This window comes from Schistocerca gregaria, chromosome 9, assembly GCF_023897955.1.
Source record: "Schistocerca gregaria isolate iqSchGreg1 chromosome 9, iqSchGreg1.2, whole genome shotgun sequence".
Lineage (NCBI taxonomy): Eukaryota > Metazoa > Arthropoda > Insecta > Orthoptera > Acrididae > Schistocerca > Schistocerca gregaria.
Genome location: NC_064928.1, coordinates 213,597,055 through 213,615,035, shown reverse-complemented (window position 1 = coordinate 213,615,035; position 17,981 = coordinate 213,597,055). Strand labels below are relative to the sequence as shown.

General features: G+C 37.1%; 1 protein-coding gene across 3 annotated transcripts in view; it reads right to left on the bottom strand.

Annotated features, from left to right (window-relative positions):
* LOC126292215 (zinc finger matrin-type protein CG9776-like) overlaps positions 1-17,981 on the bottom strand; it is a 231,839-nt gene that overhangs the window by 56,371 nt on the left and 157,487 nt on the right. For all 3 annotated transcript variants that reach the window (XM_049986073.1, XM_049986072.1, XM_049986074.1), the window contains 2 exons: positions 7,737-8,090; positions 203-501 (listed from right to left, as the gene is read on the bottom strand). In XM_049986073.1, coding sequence (XP_049842030.1) covers positions 203-501; positions 7,737-8,090 — 653 coding nt within the window. The remainder of the gene's footprint in view (positions 1-202; positions 502-7,736; positions 8,091-17,981) is intronic.

The following is a 17,981-nucleotide window of genomic DNA, read 5'->3' as shown; positions in this document are numbered from 1 at the left end:
ACAGCCACGTTCTCCACAAAGTCATCCATCCCAGGGAATAACATGCCACCTTTAAGGGGTGATTATACAAAGACAGACTAAAAGAGTCACAAGGTTACATGACCAGAGCTTAATTTTTTTGTGCCAGTAATAAAAACTTTATGACTATCTGCATACGAGAAAATTCTCGACACTTCATTTGAGAAAAATTCTAGTAACTTACACATTACGACCACGTTCCTCCCTCCGGCTCGCAACTTCTCTCTCTTTCTCACGTTCTCTGATTTTGTCCTTTTCCCTCTCTCTGCCTCTTTCCTTCTCCTTCTCTCGTTGTTCCCTCTCATCCTTCTCCTTCACCTTTTCAGCGTTCACTGCTGCTGCGATGGCAGCGGCGGCAGCAGCGGCCGCACTGGCAACCATCTTGTCCTCTTCCTCCTGGCGCTGCTTGATGCGCTCCTTCAGGTGGCTCAGGAGCTGCTTGTCCCCTTCGCTCACTGCAGTGTCTTTCACGCTATTCCATTCCTGGAACAGACAGATACATGGGCAGAACCCAGTCTAGTTATTGGCACAGGTCTGTTGACACACACTGGAATTGGTGCTAAAAGTCATTTTGATAAAGATTAGCACCTGAGGACTGTACCTCAGTCTGTGTAACATCCTTTTCTAAAGCTTTAGAGCACCACCCCCCCCCCCCCCCCCCCTCCACTCCCAAATTATTCACATCTAGAGCCTACTGGGGTAAATGATTGCAGGATGTGATACCTGAGACCTCAACCTACATCATAGTACGAATGTTTATAGAACACAAATATGCTTCAGGTACAGGGAATTTTCTTAATTTATTCCATGACCAGCTTCGAAGCTTAAATCTTCATCTTCCAGTGCCACCAAATAATTACGGGAGACAATTGTGTGACGGTTGGGCCACTCAACGGTGGTGGACCACACCCACATCAAAGGAACGCATGGGAGTGTGGGACCAGCAGCCACAATGCCCACTGGGGCAGTATGACACAGAAGTGACTCCGTGTCATGATGTCCGTGAGAGTGCTATGGTTTCTCGTCTAAGCTCCCATGTGTTTGTTGGACATGGGTGTGATTCTCCACGATTGACTGGCCCAACTGTCACACGCTTATATTCCCCACAATTATTTGGTGGCACTGGAAGATGAAGCTTTAAGCTTCCAAGCTGGTAATGGAATAAATTGAGAAAATTCCTGGTAACCGAAGTAGACTTTTATTTTATAAATATTTTCCTCTGTTGTGCATGTTCACCTGATCAGATATTTTGTACAGTATAAATGGTTTCAAAAAGTTGATTTTACAGCTGTTCCCCTAAATGCTTAGGGGTTATTTGTGACTGGGTTCTGACGACGACAGACTGAAGGTCACAACATGAAGCAATTTTTTTAAAAAACACAGAAGTACAAATCAGGGAGCAAGCCGACACTTGTGTCAGGTGTCGGCTGTAGCTTCATGTTACTTAGTAGGAGAATATGCTTCCCAGTGTGGTGGTCATCTCACCATTCAAAAAGTTCGACATCGTTCTTTGCCAAACTTTCTGTCACGTAACAGAAAGCTCGATACCAACTCCAACTGAAAAAAGTTCAAGTTGTGGCCACAATAGCACCCCCCTGATATTGTGATATTGTTTGGGTAGTAATAGTAATATCTGTAAGGAGCTAAGACCACACTGATGGCATACACCCACTTCACCCGCACAAACCTGTCGCTCAGTGTCTTCACAGCAGGAAAAGCTTTATCTCTAGTACCACTCCCCTGGTGAAGTCAAAGGTAGGAGAGAGACTTCAATGCTGGCAGCGCAGAGCTAAATGTGATTGGATACCATCAAAAGAGAAGTTGCCCCTTTGTCTCTGTGTATGAACTGGCCAAAGTAAAAATGTCCCGTTAAATTGAAGATTCTGTGGTGTCTTCTCTGTGTGTGGTGCCGAGCAGACAATGAACAGTTTTCTTCACTGCCCTGTTTACATCATCTCCTCAGGCACTGTAACGCGAGACAGGAAACCCAACAGCAGTTCACCATGGTGAGGTGCTACATTTCATCCAAACGCCATCCAAAAGGCTGCAATTGACACACTAAGAAGAAGAGTGTAGTTGTTCAATGCTTCATAAAGCTCCCTTCCAGCTATTAGGCATCTTCCAGCTTGGCAGCAAACGTTTAACAGGTTCTGTATCTTACAAGGTTTAGCTTTCTTACTTGGTTTACAAACAAAATGCACGCGTGTGCGTGAGCATTTGAGTGTGTGTGTGTGGGGGGGGGGGGGGGGGGGAGATAATATAAATCTCTGCCACTTCCATTACACAGAGAAAGACAAAACAAATCATTACTGTACCTCAAGAAGTTGTCCTAGCAAGACACAAATTATTACTCCACTCCACAGGATTAAATCATTATTTTATGTACCAGTGTGGAGAATGAAAACAATAACAAAATCATATACTGTTGTGAACTATATAAAAAAATCAATGATCTTATTACTTTATTAGCCTTGACATTTACTGCTGATTACTTATGGGGATTTATGTTATCGTGTAGTATTCTTGTTGGACACAATGAATATAAGTAAGGAGAGGATGTGCAAAGAAAGAACCTCATTCCTATGTGTCATATCTTCCCAAATATATTCTTACATTACTAACAGATTTTTAATAATTTTCATTTCTATAAGTGCTATCATTTATTTTGTCACATATAAACTTACACAATTCCAATTCAATATGTATTCAGGTAATAGAAACAGTTAGCACTATACACAGTTCCCAATGGAAATAAATTGCTATTTCTGAAAAAGTAAAATATCTTAAAGTTTTGGGATATGTAATATGATAATATGTTTTTACTGTAGTAGTTAAATGTTTCATGAAGTGCCGTTCTGGCTATTAGGCCTCTTTCAGTTAACAACTGCCTATCAGTGGGCATTTATTTTGCTTTGTATCAGATTGTTTAATAGGTTGTTTTTTGGGGTGGGGATGGAGGGAGTCTCCTGTCTGCAACTCTTCTGCTAAGTACATATTTGTTTTAACGAAACAATGGGAACTCCAGGTTGGAATATCAACAATGTTAGGAGGAGGAAAGATTGCTACTCACCACAAAGATGACCTGTTCAGTTGCAGACAGGCACAGCGGAAAGGCTGTTACATATTATAGCTTTCAGTCAAAGTCTTCTGCAGCATAGAAAACACACACACACAAAAAAGCAAGTACACTTCACACACATATGACTGCTACCACCGGCAGCTCCGACTGGGCGAAAGCTATAAATGTGAACAGCCTTTTCGTTGTGCCTGTCTGCAACTCAGGGGGTCATCTTTATGGCAAGCAGAAATCTGATCTTTTCATAATTTGGTAGTAATGAATTAATAATGCTACATATTGCATGATAAAGCAAACTGAAAACCTGGCCATGTCAGGGCACTGTAGTTGTGTTTACATCTGAGAAGCAGGGAGGGGAGGCAGGGATAGGGTATACTCCGGCACTCTTACAAGTGACATTGCCTGCTCACAACACTTCGTTGCTGGAAGTGTCTGTCAATTTGTCATCTGCCATTTCAGTAGAAGTTAATAATGCTGACTTTTTAACTGAACCTGTGCTGACTGACTAAATTACATTTTCATTTCCTTTGTCTGTCAAAGTCTCTCTCCTCCAGCAATCATCACGCACTTTTTTGGATGTGATATATATATGGCTTTTCCAATCTTCTAATGTCACAGTAGAAAAAGTTAAATGTCACAAAAATACGCACCCTCACAGTTGATTGTTAGCTTTTTGGCTACACCTTGTTCAAAATTGCTTCAGGACTGACACTTTGACAGGTGCAGGTGGAGGGCTGGAGCAATGTCGTCACATCTCACACAGAACACACACATAATCTTACATTTCATTCAACTTGCTCAAGCTCAAAAATTATTCAATGTACGAAGATGTACCTAGTATCTGCTTGTTCTGGATGAGCTGTACTACATCATATTTTTATTTTATCTACGTTGACATATTTTTAAGCTGATATATGAGAAATTTGTGAAAATGTGTTTCCTGATAACAATAGTGAATTCTCAAAAAGTAGGAAACTTTTTTAATTATTGAAGTTAGATGTATATATTACTTGAATGATGTCTTAAGACAGGGCATATATGCAGACGGGGAGGGGGGGGGAATCCCGGAATTTTTTTTTTTTACAGATTTCCTGGTTAAAAGTACACTTTCTCCCAGGTGAAAATACACACTTTCCCTGTTTAAGTGACAGTAAACTTTCTCTAGGAACTGTAAAACATAAAAAAAAAAAAAAAAAAAAAAAAAAAAAAAAAAAAAACCAACTGGTTTTGGAACAAGCTTTGAGGTGCAGCAACATGTACAGTACCTATTTTCGTATTATGAAAGTATATATTCAAGTTCCACCAATCACAGCACATTAGTGAAATTGTGAGTGCGATGCTTTTGTAAGCCAGTCATAGCTCATGTCACATGATCTCGCCAGCTGATGACAGCATATCTTCAGAGTATAGGGCAAGTGATGTAGTCAGCCAATAGCAACATCACTGTTAAGAAGCGTGAATACACAAATAGGAAAGTTATAAATGTACAAAGTGTAGCTACAAGAAAAGCTAAGCTTTCACGTATAGTATTTGTCTTTTTTGCGCGTGTTACATTTTAAGATACATCACGCAAATGTACCAGTAAAATTTTTAATAATGAAGTAAATGTCTGGTCTTCCAAGTGTTAAGTTTTAAATGAGAGTCAAACAATCTGTGACATAAGAAATTCAAAGGATGTTCTTGTACGTAACATAATTCACCTTCCATAGAATTAAATTTACTTTTAAAGTAACGCTTTCCAAACCACCATTCACAATATTTTCCCGTGACCTGTTAGAATTAATTTCAGCTATTATGAACGATGACGCAGGAAGCCCATATGTTCATATGTATATAGCATTTACAGACCTTGCACCCCCCCCCCCCCTCCTCCACACACACAGAGACACAAAAATGCAACTTGCACACCCGTCTGTAGTCTCTAACAACTGAAACCACAGTTGTTGCCTGAGACTGCAGACGTGTGTGTGTGTGTGTGTGTGTGTGTGTGTGTGTGTGTGTGTGTGTTGCTGTGACAAAGGCCCTAATGGCCAAAAGCTATAATTGTGTGAATCTTTTCGTTGTGCCTATCGTGACTCAACAACTCTGCTATATGGTAAATAACAATAAAATGCATAATTCAGCCTGAAGTGCACATTCATGTGTTCAGATTCACAAAGATGAAGGTCCAAACTGATATTAAGTTTTTCGGGATGTGATTTTGTTGGAGTACCGGTACTGTATTATCTCATGTTTAGTTCTTTATTATGGCGAAATGACATACGTGCCAGAAGATGAAAACATGCATTTGAAATTCAGCAAATAGTGGAAACTAACCAAAGGTTAAATAAATTTACTGCCTCTACAAAAAAGACTAATAAAAGGCAAATTTCTTTAGCAGATTGACAAAAATAATTTCATTGTTCTGCAAGGCCTTAATGCTCAACTGCCAAATAAAATCAGAAAACTGAAACTAATAACATATTTTAGTCTTCCGTAATTGTGTGAATTATTTTAATTAACTTGATAGCTTCCGGCCACAGAATTACATTTTGTTTTCATTTAGCAAGAGAGCTGTAAATAAAGAGTAAACAGCAAAATCACTAAAAGAAGAGACTATTCTCCCTCCCCACCACAACTCAGACTGCTCTGCGCAGGTGCGAATCTGGCAACTTGGGTGTGCTAGAAGAATTTTTCCAGGTAGCATCTGGCTGTTTGTTGTTACTGCTCATATGCGACTCAACAGCGAATGCGCATGAACCCACTAGCAACTCTTCGAACGAACCTGATGTGAAGAGTTATGATGTTACGGTCATCAGAAGCAGTTTGCTGTTATGGATAATTGCATAGTCTTCATCCTAAAAGTCTTTGACACGTTTCACTATTGGCAGGCGCTTGTGTGTGCACTGTGTTTCGTTGTTGTAAATGGCGCATTTTGTTTGCAATTTAAGTTTTATTTTGTTTTGTTTTTTCCCCCTTTTTTAGTCTTGTTTATGTTTTATGGTTGCAGTATTGTTTTGCAGTGGCAGGATACAGCCAGCTTTTCTGAATTGCGCAGGTAGGAACTTTCCCTGCAATACATCCAAAGTTCCCATAACCCTCCTGGCCTCAACCTTCGTTAGTCACTCTCCTCACCCATCCAGCCCCCTCCCTGTTTCCATTCCAGCACTACACAGCCATCATTTTCTCTCCTTTCTGCCACTTAACCCCCCCGCCGCTCCGCACCTTCTCTCCTGCCCTCCATCTAAACTGCAACACTTGACTGTCCGCCACTACCACCATACTATCCCTCCCCCTCCCCGCTCCAGCCTCCTCCTTACCCGACCCAGTCGCCACTCCCATCGTGAACTGGTGCTCCTGTTCACAGTGTGGTCTCAGCTCTCTGAGACAACAGACTGTGTGTGTGTGTGTGTGTGTGTGTGTGTGTGTGTGTGTGTGTGTGTGTGTGTGTGTGTGTACTGCTGACAAAGGCCTTAATGGCTGAAAGCCTTAACTGTGTGAATCTTTTTATTGTGCCTATCGCGACTCAGCAAATAAATAAAATGTTAATATAAACTGCGCCTCCTTGTACTTTTGATGTTTCTGATGCGTTTAAGTATAGATTACGATAATTCAGAAGTTGTTTTCAGCCGAAATTATTGTTTTATGTCAAACATTGAATACCATACTTTCATTTTACTTATTTAACTCATTTGGGTTTTGTGACTCCTTTAATAAAAAAAGAACCCTTATAGGATCACTTTGCTGTCTGTCTGTCTGCCAGACTGTTAAAAATTATTTCTTCTCAGAAACAGTGAGATGTATTGTTGAAATTTATCCACATACTAATGTCAATAGTCGCTTAGTGGTCTAAAAAATAGAAGCTTCTAAGTCAATGCAGTCAAAAGATACAGCCATTTATTCATATATTTTGACACTCGAAAACTGACTTATTAAAACCTATTGGGTACTTCCTGTTGACCTAGAGTCCTGACATTTAGCATGAAGCAAGGTTTCATAGTACAAGCACAGGAAAAAAATCTGAAAACTGCAAATCTGTTATTATATCACATGAAAAAAAATTACTTTTGTCATTTGTTATCTGATGTCAAACATGAAATTTAAACATTCTCATCAATCTTTGAATCCCTGGGACTGATATCCTGCCAGTATCAATGTCAATAACAGGCAAAAATGGTTGAGATTCTCAATTCCCGGAACGGATGAACTGCCTATATACATAATTAAGTTTGTACGGAACTCTCAGTGTGAAAGTCCTACTCATACATGGCCAATTTTCATTACATAAACACGTAAATATTTTTCTTGTTGGTATTACATAAAAATCCAGACTCTAGTCATTATATAACATCTCTTGTTTTATACCCATATCAAACTGAGGCATCGTAATTTGCAATTTTCATGTAGATCCACAAGCTTCAAATTGTTATGTATCTGCAGAAAGAACAGACTTTGTATTGCTAGAAGCTCTTGCTGATGTTTTGTGGGCTGTTCAGTCTAAGTTGTCTGACACTGTCCTCCATAGCTGAAAGCTGCTTCACGATGAATTAGAGAATAAATATTATTGAGGAACACTAATACTGGGTATTTTGGTCTTTAATACATCTACATTCCTCCAAGTACTGACACATTTTCCATAAATGTTATAAAATTTGTGCTGTACCTCTAATATCTTGTCACTTGGACTCTCAGCCTTCACGTGCACTGCACTCGCCTGGCCTGCCACCTTCTGAAATCCACTGCGTCCCAACACCACAGGCGTCGAGAACTGCTTGGCAGTTTCTGGGCTGTCCCACCTGCTTTGGGGCAACAAAGCCTTCGATGCTGACTGCTGTTGGGAAGTGGCAGTCATCGCGGCCGCAGCTGCCAGCGCTTTGGCCTTGGCTTTGTTCCGCATGGTGACGCGGATGCTGCGCACCTTGTCCTTATCGTTCCCTTCCTCGTCGGAGCTGCTCGAGCTCGAACTGCTGCTCGAGGAACTGCTGGACGAGCTGCTGCCCGAGGAGCCCAACTTGTCCTACAAACGAGGAAGTTAGATTATCAGTTATTTGCTCTATACTGCATGGAAAACATTTGAAATATCCCACAGTATGGAAATTGAGAACTGATTTCCAAAAAACAGTATACAGGATAGGACAAAATGGTACATAGGCAGTTCCCAGGATATGAACTTCAAATTTACAAGGGGAAGAAAAAAATATTTTTCTTTGTGGGCACAGGTTCTGAAATGCTTTATCTCTGATCAGTGGTGGACCGATTGATGTATTTATAGTGTACATTTTGTAAAAAATTAATTCCATGGATGTAATGGGCAATAAAAAAATCCAGTTTTATAACATATATAGTCTGCACTCTAGTTGTTATTATACACATACTTACAGATATAGGAGAGATACTTAAAATATGAATCTGCATTTAGCACAGCAACCATCAGGTAGACTACAAAGAAATAATAAAAACAGAATAAAAAAATCACCTTTTATTTGTCTGGAAACAAAGCTTCTACAGTTACACCATTTAGTTTTGTAACCTTAGTATGAGATAACATCTTTCATTGGAACTATTATACTATATGTTTTATTTTACTGAAATTTTCAATAATGTCATTGAAATCTATTTTATTTGAAACTTTTTATATTGGGGAAATGGACAGATTGGTTAGTCACTCTTGATTCATCACAGAGCAAAGATTATTAGGGTTCCAAACCTCAATCAGTGAAAACGGAACCCTTATAGAATCACTTTGTAGTTCATACATCTGTGTTTGTCAGTCCTAGTGTCAAGAAGGGTTTCCTTTAGAAACAGGTACACACATCAAGTTGACGATGATGATGATGATGATGATGATGATGATGATGATGATGATTATTGAATTGTGCGGCACTCAACTGCGCGGTTATCAGCGCTCTTACAAATTCCCAACCTTTGCTCAGTCCAATCTTGCCACTTGCATGAATGATGATGAAATGATGAGGACAACACAAACACCCAGTCATCTCGAGACAGATGAAAATCCCCAACCCTGCTCGGAATGAAACCTCGGACCCTGTGCTCGGAAGAAAGAACGTGACTGAGACCACGAGCTGCGGACACTCATCAAGTTGAGATTTATGTCCCATACTAAGGTCTAAGATCCCTTTGCAGTGCAAAAACACTAAGCTTCTATGTCAATGCGGTGGGTCAATCTATATGAAGTGGTCCAGTGATGGTTGCCTGACCATTTTTAAATATTTTAATTTCTTATATGTGATTTCCCTATATTTGAGAAGTTCGAAAGAGTTTTTTTAAATAATTTATCTTGCACCTTTACTGGATGGTGGCCATTTTTATTTGTAGGCGCGCGACGATTTTTTAGTCTGGAGACATTAGCGAAAATTTGAATCTCTGTTCACTGGGTTAAGTTACAACATTGCAATCGACATGATTGTTTTTAGAAAAGTGTCATCTACAACATTGTTTATTACACAAAATACCCTAAATTCAAAAATAATCAGTCAAAATGACCGAAGTTTGGTACCCAAAACTTCAAAAATTCACTTTTTAGACCCAAAAATAACAAACAAGGAGTGATTTATGAGTGTGTATTTTTTTCCTGTAGTTAGATATCATACACTACTAGCCTCATGTAGAGCAAGAACATTTACAAATGTATCTTTAATTTTTTATGAATTTTTGAAATTTGAATATTTTCATTTTTTGTTAAGTTTGGAATTAGTTATCTCAGGTAGGACTGAGTATAAAAATATGATTTTTGCATAGTATGTACACCTATATGATAGCAATGTACTGTAAAAATTTTAACATTGATATCTGACTGAACGAAGATATGAATTTTTGAAAATGAGGAAATAATTCACATCACTCTACAACTGATCTTATGGCTGTTGCCTATTTAAATGGTTCGTTGTTTCATTGTAATAAAATTTAATTCTGACATATATTTAGTTAACACTATCATTGAATATTCATTTAGTTTATTTATTTTTAATAATGCAATATTAAACATTAGGAGCTTTCGCCCATTTATGTGCGAGTATCATGAGAAGAAATATATTCAGAAGTACAACCCCTTTTTTTGGAAGAAAGTGCTGTCATCTACTTAACGTACATCAAATGCCAATTACTAAAGGTTTGAGGGAAATAAAACTTGAACATTTGTCCTTGTTATGTGAGAGTGAAACAATTTCCCAAGTGAAACATAATAGGATTCCTGCAAATTCCCCAGAGCCCAAATTGTTACTCAAAAATATTTGTTGTGAATCCAGAACTAGAATCATGTAACCTTGTTAACGACATTAATATTTCTAAAGAGGAAGCTGTTAACATATTGGATTTTACTTGTTCTAAGTTGGACATATCTCCTGCTTCGAAAATAATAAAATTAAGTAGCAGAAAAAGAAAAGCAGCTATTCAAAATAAGGCATAACAAATTTCAGACAAAACTGGAAACTTTGAATCATGCTTTAATAGTACGGATACCAAAATTATTTCTAAAGAAGAAGAAAACCTACCACCAGCATCATCTGACACTGAATATTTGAGGTTAATAGAGAAATTAAAAACTAAATAATCAGTGACATCTAAAGAGGAAAAAGTTAAAATTTTAAGTTTGCTCCCTGACTCACGGTCAAGAGAAAGAATAGTTCATGAATTAAACATTTCTTATCTTTTGGTTAAACTAACCCAAAAATTAGCGAAAGAGCAAGGCATTCTTCTTGTTTTAGGAAAGAAGGAAGGAGTAGGTATAAGTGAAGAAACAACTGAAAAGCTCCAGCACTTTTTTGAAGATGATGAAACCACTAATAGAGAAATGAAAAATTAAATATTCAGTGACATCAATGGAGGAAGAAATTATATTTTTAAGTTTGCTACCTGACTCATGGTCAAGAGAAAAAAATAGTTCATGAATTCAACGTTTCACATCATTTGGTTAAACTAACCTGAAAATTAGTGATAAAGCAAAGCATTATTCCAGATTTAGGAAAGAAGAATGGAGTGGGTATAAGTGAAGAAACAATTGAAAAGAACCCGCAGTTTTTTTGAAGATGATGAAAACAGTAGAATAAGACCAGTTTGCAATGATAGCAAGAGTTAAATGAGCAAGGCATAAACAACTAGTGCTGTCAAATTTAAAAAATTCGCATCCTGACTGCAAAATTGGAAGGTCAAAATTTTGTACCCTCCACCCTAAGTGGTGTATTTTGGCTGGATCCGCAGGGACACACTCTGTATGTGTTTGTTTATACCATCAAAATGTCAAACTGATGATTGTGGGTGCAAAACTCAGTGATCTTAACTGCAAAGAGTTACTAGATTTAATGGTCTGAGAGACTAACAGTTATGACTGCATGATGCGTTTGTGTAATAAATGCCCTGGTAAGGAAACCATTATTGAATTGTTTCATGAATATGATGAGGAAATGCTAGACAGTATTACCTTCAAACAGTGAGTCCCAACTGACAGGAGAGAAATGATAACAGTGGTTAAATCTCAGGAAGAGTACTTGGAATCTTTAATTGAAAACTTACAAGAACTCAAAAGTCACCACAATCTTTCTAAAACCCAAAGTAAGTTTTTGAAGTACAAAAAAGCACAACTTCATAAAAGTGAATGCAATAGAAGTGTACCACTGGGTCAATGACTAGGCAAGAGTGCATCCACTTATTCTCTACTTTAAAAATGAGAAAGATGAAGTTTGCAGTTCTTCAATTTGCATTCTAAGCAACTAATTGGAGCACAACATTTTGGCTGTACATGTGTTTCAAAAGTATGTGATAAATTGCATAAAAGAAAATTTTCCCAAGGTTGAGAAGCTGATAAACTTTTCAGATGGAAGTGGTAATCAGCATAAGAACAAAAAGAATTTTTCAAATCTGTGCAACCACAAAATAGACTTTGGGTTGGAGGCCGAATGGCAGATTTTGCATCTTGCCATGGTAAACATGCATGTGATGGAGTAGGAGGTACAACAAAATGTGACTTAAGTAACCAGCCTTCAAAGACCAACCACAGACCAAATTCTCACAGTAAAGTGCATGTATGTCTTTTGCAAGGGTAGTATTAAAGGTATTTTCTGATCAAGAAAGAAGAAGTGGTTTTGCATATGAAAACAACACTTCAAACCAGATTTGAAAACTGTATAGCAATAAAAGGAACAAGACATTTCCACAAATTCCTTGGGATTGTGGAAAACTTAGTTCGATGCTATTTACCATCAGAAACCAAAATTTATGAGGATCATCGTGTCAATAAAATTACATCTCCGTCTTTAACGTAGAATGACATGGTGGCATGTGTGAATAATGGACAGTGGTGGCTGGCAGAGGTTGAAAGAATTAAGTTTGTAAAACAATGATATTTTTGTGCATTTTTACCACCCTGCTGGCCCAAGAACATCATTCAAGAAATCTACAAGTGACAAAGTCTGGATTCCAATGAAAAATGTTTTAAGGAAACTTTCAATGCTTGAACTTACCACAGCAACTGGGATGTCTTATTCTATATCACAGAAGCTGTCTGAAAACATAAGTGTTCTTAATATTCACTACCAGGTTTAGGAACAGTCGCATCTCGAAGGATGTTAATTGAAAATATTTATTTTAAGTCTGTCAAAATGATATAAATGTTAATTTCAGTGATGTTTCCACTTTTTGTATATAATTCAGTACACTACTTCTACTTCAATAATAATTGATTATATCACACCAATATCACACATGAATAGGCAATAGCCATAAAATCATAATTATTTCCTCATTTTCAAAAATTCACCTCTTTGTGCACAGTCAGATATCAATGCTGCAATTTTTACAGTACGTTGCTATCATATAGGTGTATAAATTGTGCTAAAATCATATTTTTATATTCAGTTCCAAACTTAACAAAAAATTAAAATTTTCAAATTTCAAACATTCATAAAAAATGAAGGAAACATCCGTAAGTGTTCTTGCTCTATATGAGGCTAGTATGAAATCTAACTATAGGAGAAAATATACTCTCATAAACCACTCCTTGTTGTTATTGGGCCTAAAAAGGAATTTTTGAAAATTTGCATACCAAACTGTGGAGGTCATTTTGACTGGTTATTTTTGAATTTAGGGTGTTTTGCATAATAGACAATGTTATAGTGGACACTTTTCCAAAAACAGTCATGTCAGTTGCAATGTTGTCACTTAAGCCAGTGCAGAGATATTCATATTTTTGCTAATGTCTCTAAACTGAAACATCGTCACAGGTTTACAAACGAAAATGGCCACCATACAGTAAAGGTGAAAGGTAAATTTTTTAAAATTGTTTTGACCTTGTCAATTATAGGGTAATCACATATAAAAAAATTAAAATATTTAAAAATGGTCAAGCAACCAACTTGAATTTTTATTGGACCACTTCATTTGAATTGACCCAGTTGAAAGATATGACCATTTACATAAGACAAAGGCTATAGGATACTTCCCATTGACATACAATGATGAAATTTTTTCACAAAGCATGGCTCCACAGTACAAGTAAAGGAAAACATCCAAAAATTATTAATTTATAATAATCATGTGGAAAAAACACTTTCTTTTTGGTTGTTTGCTACCCATCTGTTTGTCTGACTGTCCATCCATTCATTTGTTAAGGCACCTTTTTGTCAAGAACGTGTTGATGTATGAAGTTGAAACTTATATCATATACTAAGCTGTATGATCTCTTGCTGGCGTAAACAATTTAAGCTTCTACATCAATGCAATCAAATGATATAGCCATTTATATCTCATATTTTGGTATCTCGCCAGTATCAATATTGATGGCAAGGAATAATCATCAAAAGTCTTGATTCCTGGGATGGATGAACTACTTATATACACAATTTAGTTTGTACAGAACCCTTGGTGCAAGAGTCCTACTCACACTTATCTGGATTTTTATTATTGTTTATTTGTTATATTCCATTCAGTTTATAAAAACTTCCCTTGAATGATAAGACTGAAACACAAGTGGTCAAGATGTATTCGATAATAAGCAAGGTACAGGGTAATGATTCAAAGAACTCCCATTTAATTGTAAAATGAAGGATTTCTTGGGCTATCTATATAGCAGTAACATCCAATCTTGTTCTGGCTGCACATAGACATGTATGATATGCTTTTATTTCTTACATTACCTGCCCCATATCTACTTAATCGTAAATTTCTACCCGATTCTCCATGCTGCAGGCAGAGCACCACTGGAAGCTTCATGCATAAATTTTGTTTCAACTATTATAAAAATGTAGGTGATTTTCTTCATGCCCTCGTATTGTGAAAATTCTTGTATGAATTGGTCTATGCATGAAAACACTGACCAACAAACTACTTCTTGAATCAAGAATCCACACCATGAGTTAGTGTACACAACATTGTTTGACTTCCTTCCTCACCACTCAATGTTAATGTCCATGTTATTGCCTTTTTAGTGCCAAAAGTACCAGCATTGTCTGCAATTGTAGTTTGTTCTATCGCTAAAGACTCATTCAAGGTTTTTAATTTGATGAGTCCTTTATCCAAAGTCATTTTTTGAAACTGTAGATATAACTGGACTAAATTTATTTCCTCCAGTATTGTGTGTCAAAAGTTGCTGTAGGTCAAAAAGGTAAAATCACTTATGGCTGGAAGAAGTAATGACATTGCAGATCTAGTATTAAGATTTGCCTTCAATGGATCTTCCACATATTCCAACATGCCAGTAATTGTTTACATGCTTTCTTTTATGACTTTACGTGAATTGCAATGAGCACTCCAGCGAGTATCAAGGCAATCGTTTCAAACATCCCACCCCCAATTTACTCTGCAAGTAATTCTCATCTATATGTAGAAGACGAGAAGAATGAATATAACTTCTCTACAGTCATAAAAGGTGATGGTAGAAGAAGCACATGAGAATGCATGAACTCCACAAAGATTTAAGGAATGATTAGCACAGGGACTGAACAGAGATTCTGGACTGACATCTCAAATTTCTCACCGTACTCCTCCACATACATCTGACACTGACGTGGCATTGTCATAACCTGCACAACACAATATCCAGTCCAGCTTGTTCCTGCTGCTGTTGAATATCTTCTGACACATCCTCTGCCTTTCCTGACATAAAAAGACAAAAATCTATGAAACATTCTCGAAATTCTGCAATGTTGTCCTCTACAGGGATGTATCTCATTATTTAACTCACTTGGGCAGTTCTGCTTTCATCAGGAGTGCTTTCAAAAATTATTCTGTAATATTTAGCCTTTTTTTATACCTGCAATAATTTTTTCCTTAACGTGTTCACAAAAAATAAAATCATTATGTATCCCTTCTGACAAATGAAAAGGTAATCTTATTGACCCACCTGTGGGCTATTCAAGTTTTAAACAATGCTCGGATTATATTTCACCGTAAACTACACCAATTCTATGAAATTTCCTCTGTTTTCCTATGAAATGTATTCACGATGACCAAGGAAAACAAGGTTTTACTGGGTTAAAAATAAAAATGGTGTAATACCTAAACTATTACGTAAAATGTTTCATCATTTCTTGGTCACTTCATTCACAATCTTCTGATTATCTTTGTCAGTTGTGTTATTATGTTCCATGCCTACACAGTGTTTCCCATTTTCTGACTCTGATATATGTTCAGGTGATGATTCGTGCTTTGATATCCTTGGATTCTATTTTCAAGGCGGACAGAAGCCAGAAATAAACTTCTTGTTGATGGTATCACCCTCAGATGCAACTAATGTGCAGCAAAAACATTATAGTTTGTTTATTGATGGTGAGTATAGCATCCATTTCCTTACATATTTAGTGATGTTTAAATGTAAAGCCACAATCAAGTTAAACAATGAAGTGTTCCTTTAGTGTGTTCGCCTGGTCACTCTATAGATTTGAAAGGTCCCTCCTTGTATTGATATACTTCACTACCCTTCTCAATAATAAGCACTCTGATATGCTCTGGAATATATACTGGGCAATGTGCACTATCACTGAATGGCTGGGAATCAAAGTTAGATGTATGGGAAATATGTCAAATCTCAGTAATTTTCTAATCATTGCTGTCTCCCCCTTCCCTCACTGTGTTACAACAATGTCTTCATTAAAACCAGGCTTTTCACCTGCATTTCTGGTCCCAAAATCAATAATTATCTGTATGCTGGAGCCAAATTCAACCATTTGATTATTCTTTGCTTCATCATCTTTATTCTTTGTACAAACGGACAGAAATTTGGGAAATGATCCAGTAAGTGATGTAGCCTCTTGTCATTGCTTTTCTTACCTTGCTTTTCAGAGAGCCAGATGTGTGAATTCCCCCCCCCCCCTCTCTCTCTCTCTCTCTCTCTCACACACACACACACACAAACACAAAACTTCTGTGTGTAGCCTGTAGACTGGTACAAGAGAGTAGTTAGGTACCAGCAGATCATAAAGCATGGTCATTTTCAAACAAATGTTTTGTATAGCATTTATATTGTGGCCATAAACAAATCCAATATTTTCAGTGGATAAAAATATTGTTACAACTAAGTGTTATTTGCTGTAAAAGAGTGTACAGAAAGAATCTAATATTTGCAAACGATTATTGAAGTTTAAGTGTTCATACATTCCTGATCCTGACACTAGGTAATGGAAAATTTCAAGATAATGACAACGTAATTAGCAATGTAGATACATACTACATACAGGACAGTATAATCACTGCTTAAAAATCACTTAACATTTGCAAGGAGGTGGGGGATTTACAGTACCTCTAATCGAACTTTATGAAGAATGAAAGGTAATGAAGCTAAAATAAATCTCAAGCTATTTTACAGCAGACTGTTTGGATTTTCCCTGTTCTGATGGGTGTTCCCTGAGAGTTTCAAATGGAAGTTGAAGGGGAGTTCTGTAGTGGCTATTACCTCTTGTATTTTTATGCCAATAGGATTAAACCTGATTGCATTTACTGCTATTCTTTAATAAGTTTGTTGTTCCTTTTATAAAAGAAATCACCACTTAATTTCTCTGTTGTTTGATTTATTATGTATTTTTTGCACTGAAGACTCCATAGAGGAAATGTGGTGCACCACCTTAACCTCCTAATTGGTTATCCTGATATAACTCAGGTTAAACTGGGTTGCTGAAAAACATTGTCCTGAGATAATTCAGGATTCCAATTATAAAACATTTTCTTTGCTTAGTTCTGGTGTATATATATCTACATGACTATAGTGATGACCTTGTGTCTACAGTTGATAAAAACTTTTGCTTGAATCGAGGTGAGTATACCGTAGGTCATCAAGTTGGATTTGATATTCACAATAATTTATACAATAATTTTGTATCTTTGAGAAAGTAATTTTTAGAATGTAATACTTTAGTTTAAAAAATTAATAAATCATTGGCAAGAACTTTACTCACTTGTGCGCATATTTTTCAACTGTACTTACAGTATGCTTGCGGGATACTCTACTAACCATTTAGACGGACAATATATACACTTGGTCCATTGTTCCTCCAGCTTTATCGTACCACGGGAAAAACAGGTTCTGTAAAACTCTGCAAAATACTACTTGACTGCAACTATCACTTCCTCATTTGATGAAAATTTCTTCCTAGCAAACAGATGTTTCATTCAGGGAACAGGAAGAATCCACTTGAGGCTAAGTCTAGCGACTGGTGTGGATGAGAGACCAATTCAAAGCCCAATTCATGTACTTTCACCACTGTTATTGCTAATGTGTGGAACACCGCATTATGCTGGAGAAAAAGCACTTTTTTTCATGCCAAACTTGGTCTTTTTTCAGCGAAGAAAGTTTCAAATGATTCGCAATGAAGCATAATAGGTAATCTCTGCTTATCAGCTGACAAAATGGTCTTAGCCTCCTTCAGTGCATTTTCACAAGCCTTTGTCCATTGTTTTGACTGCC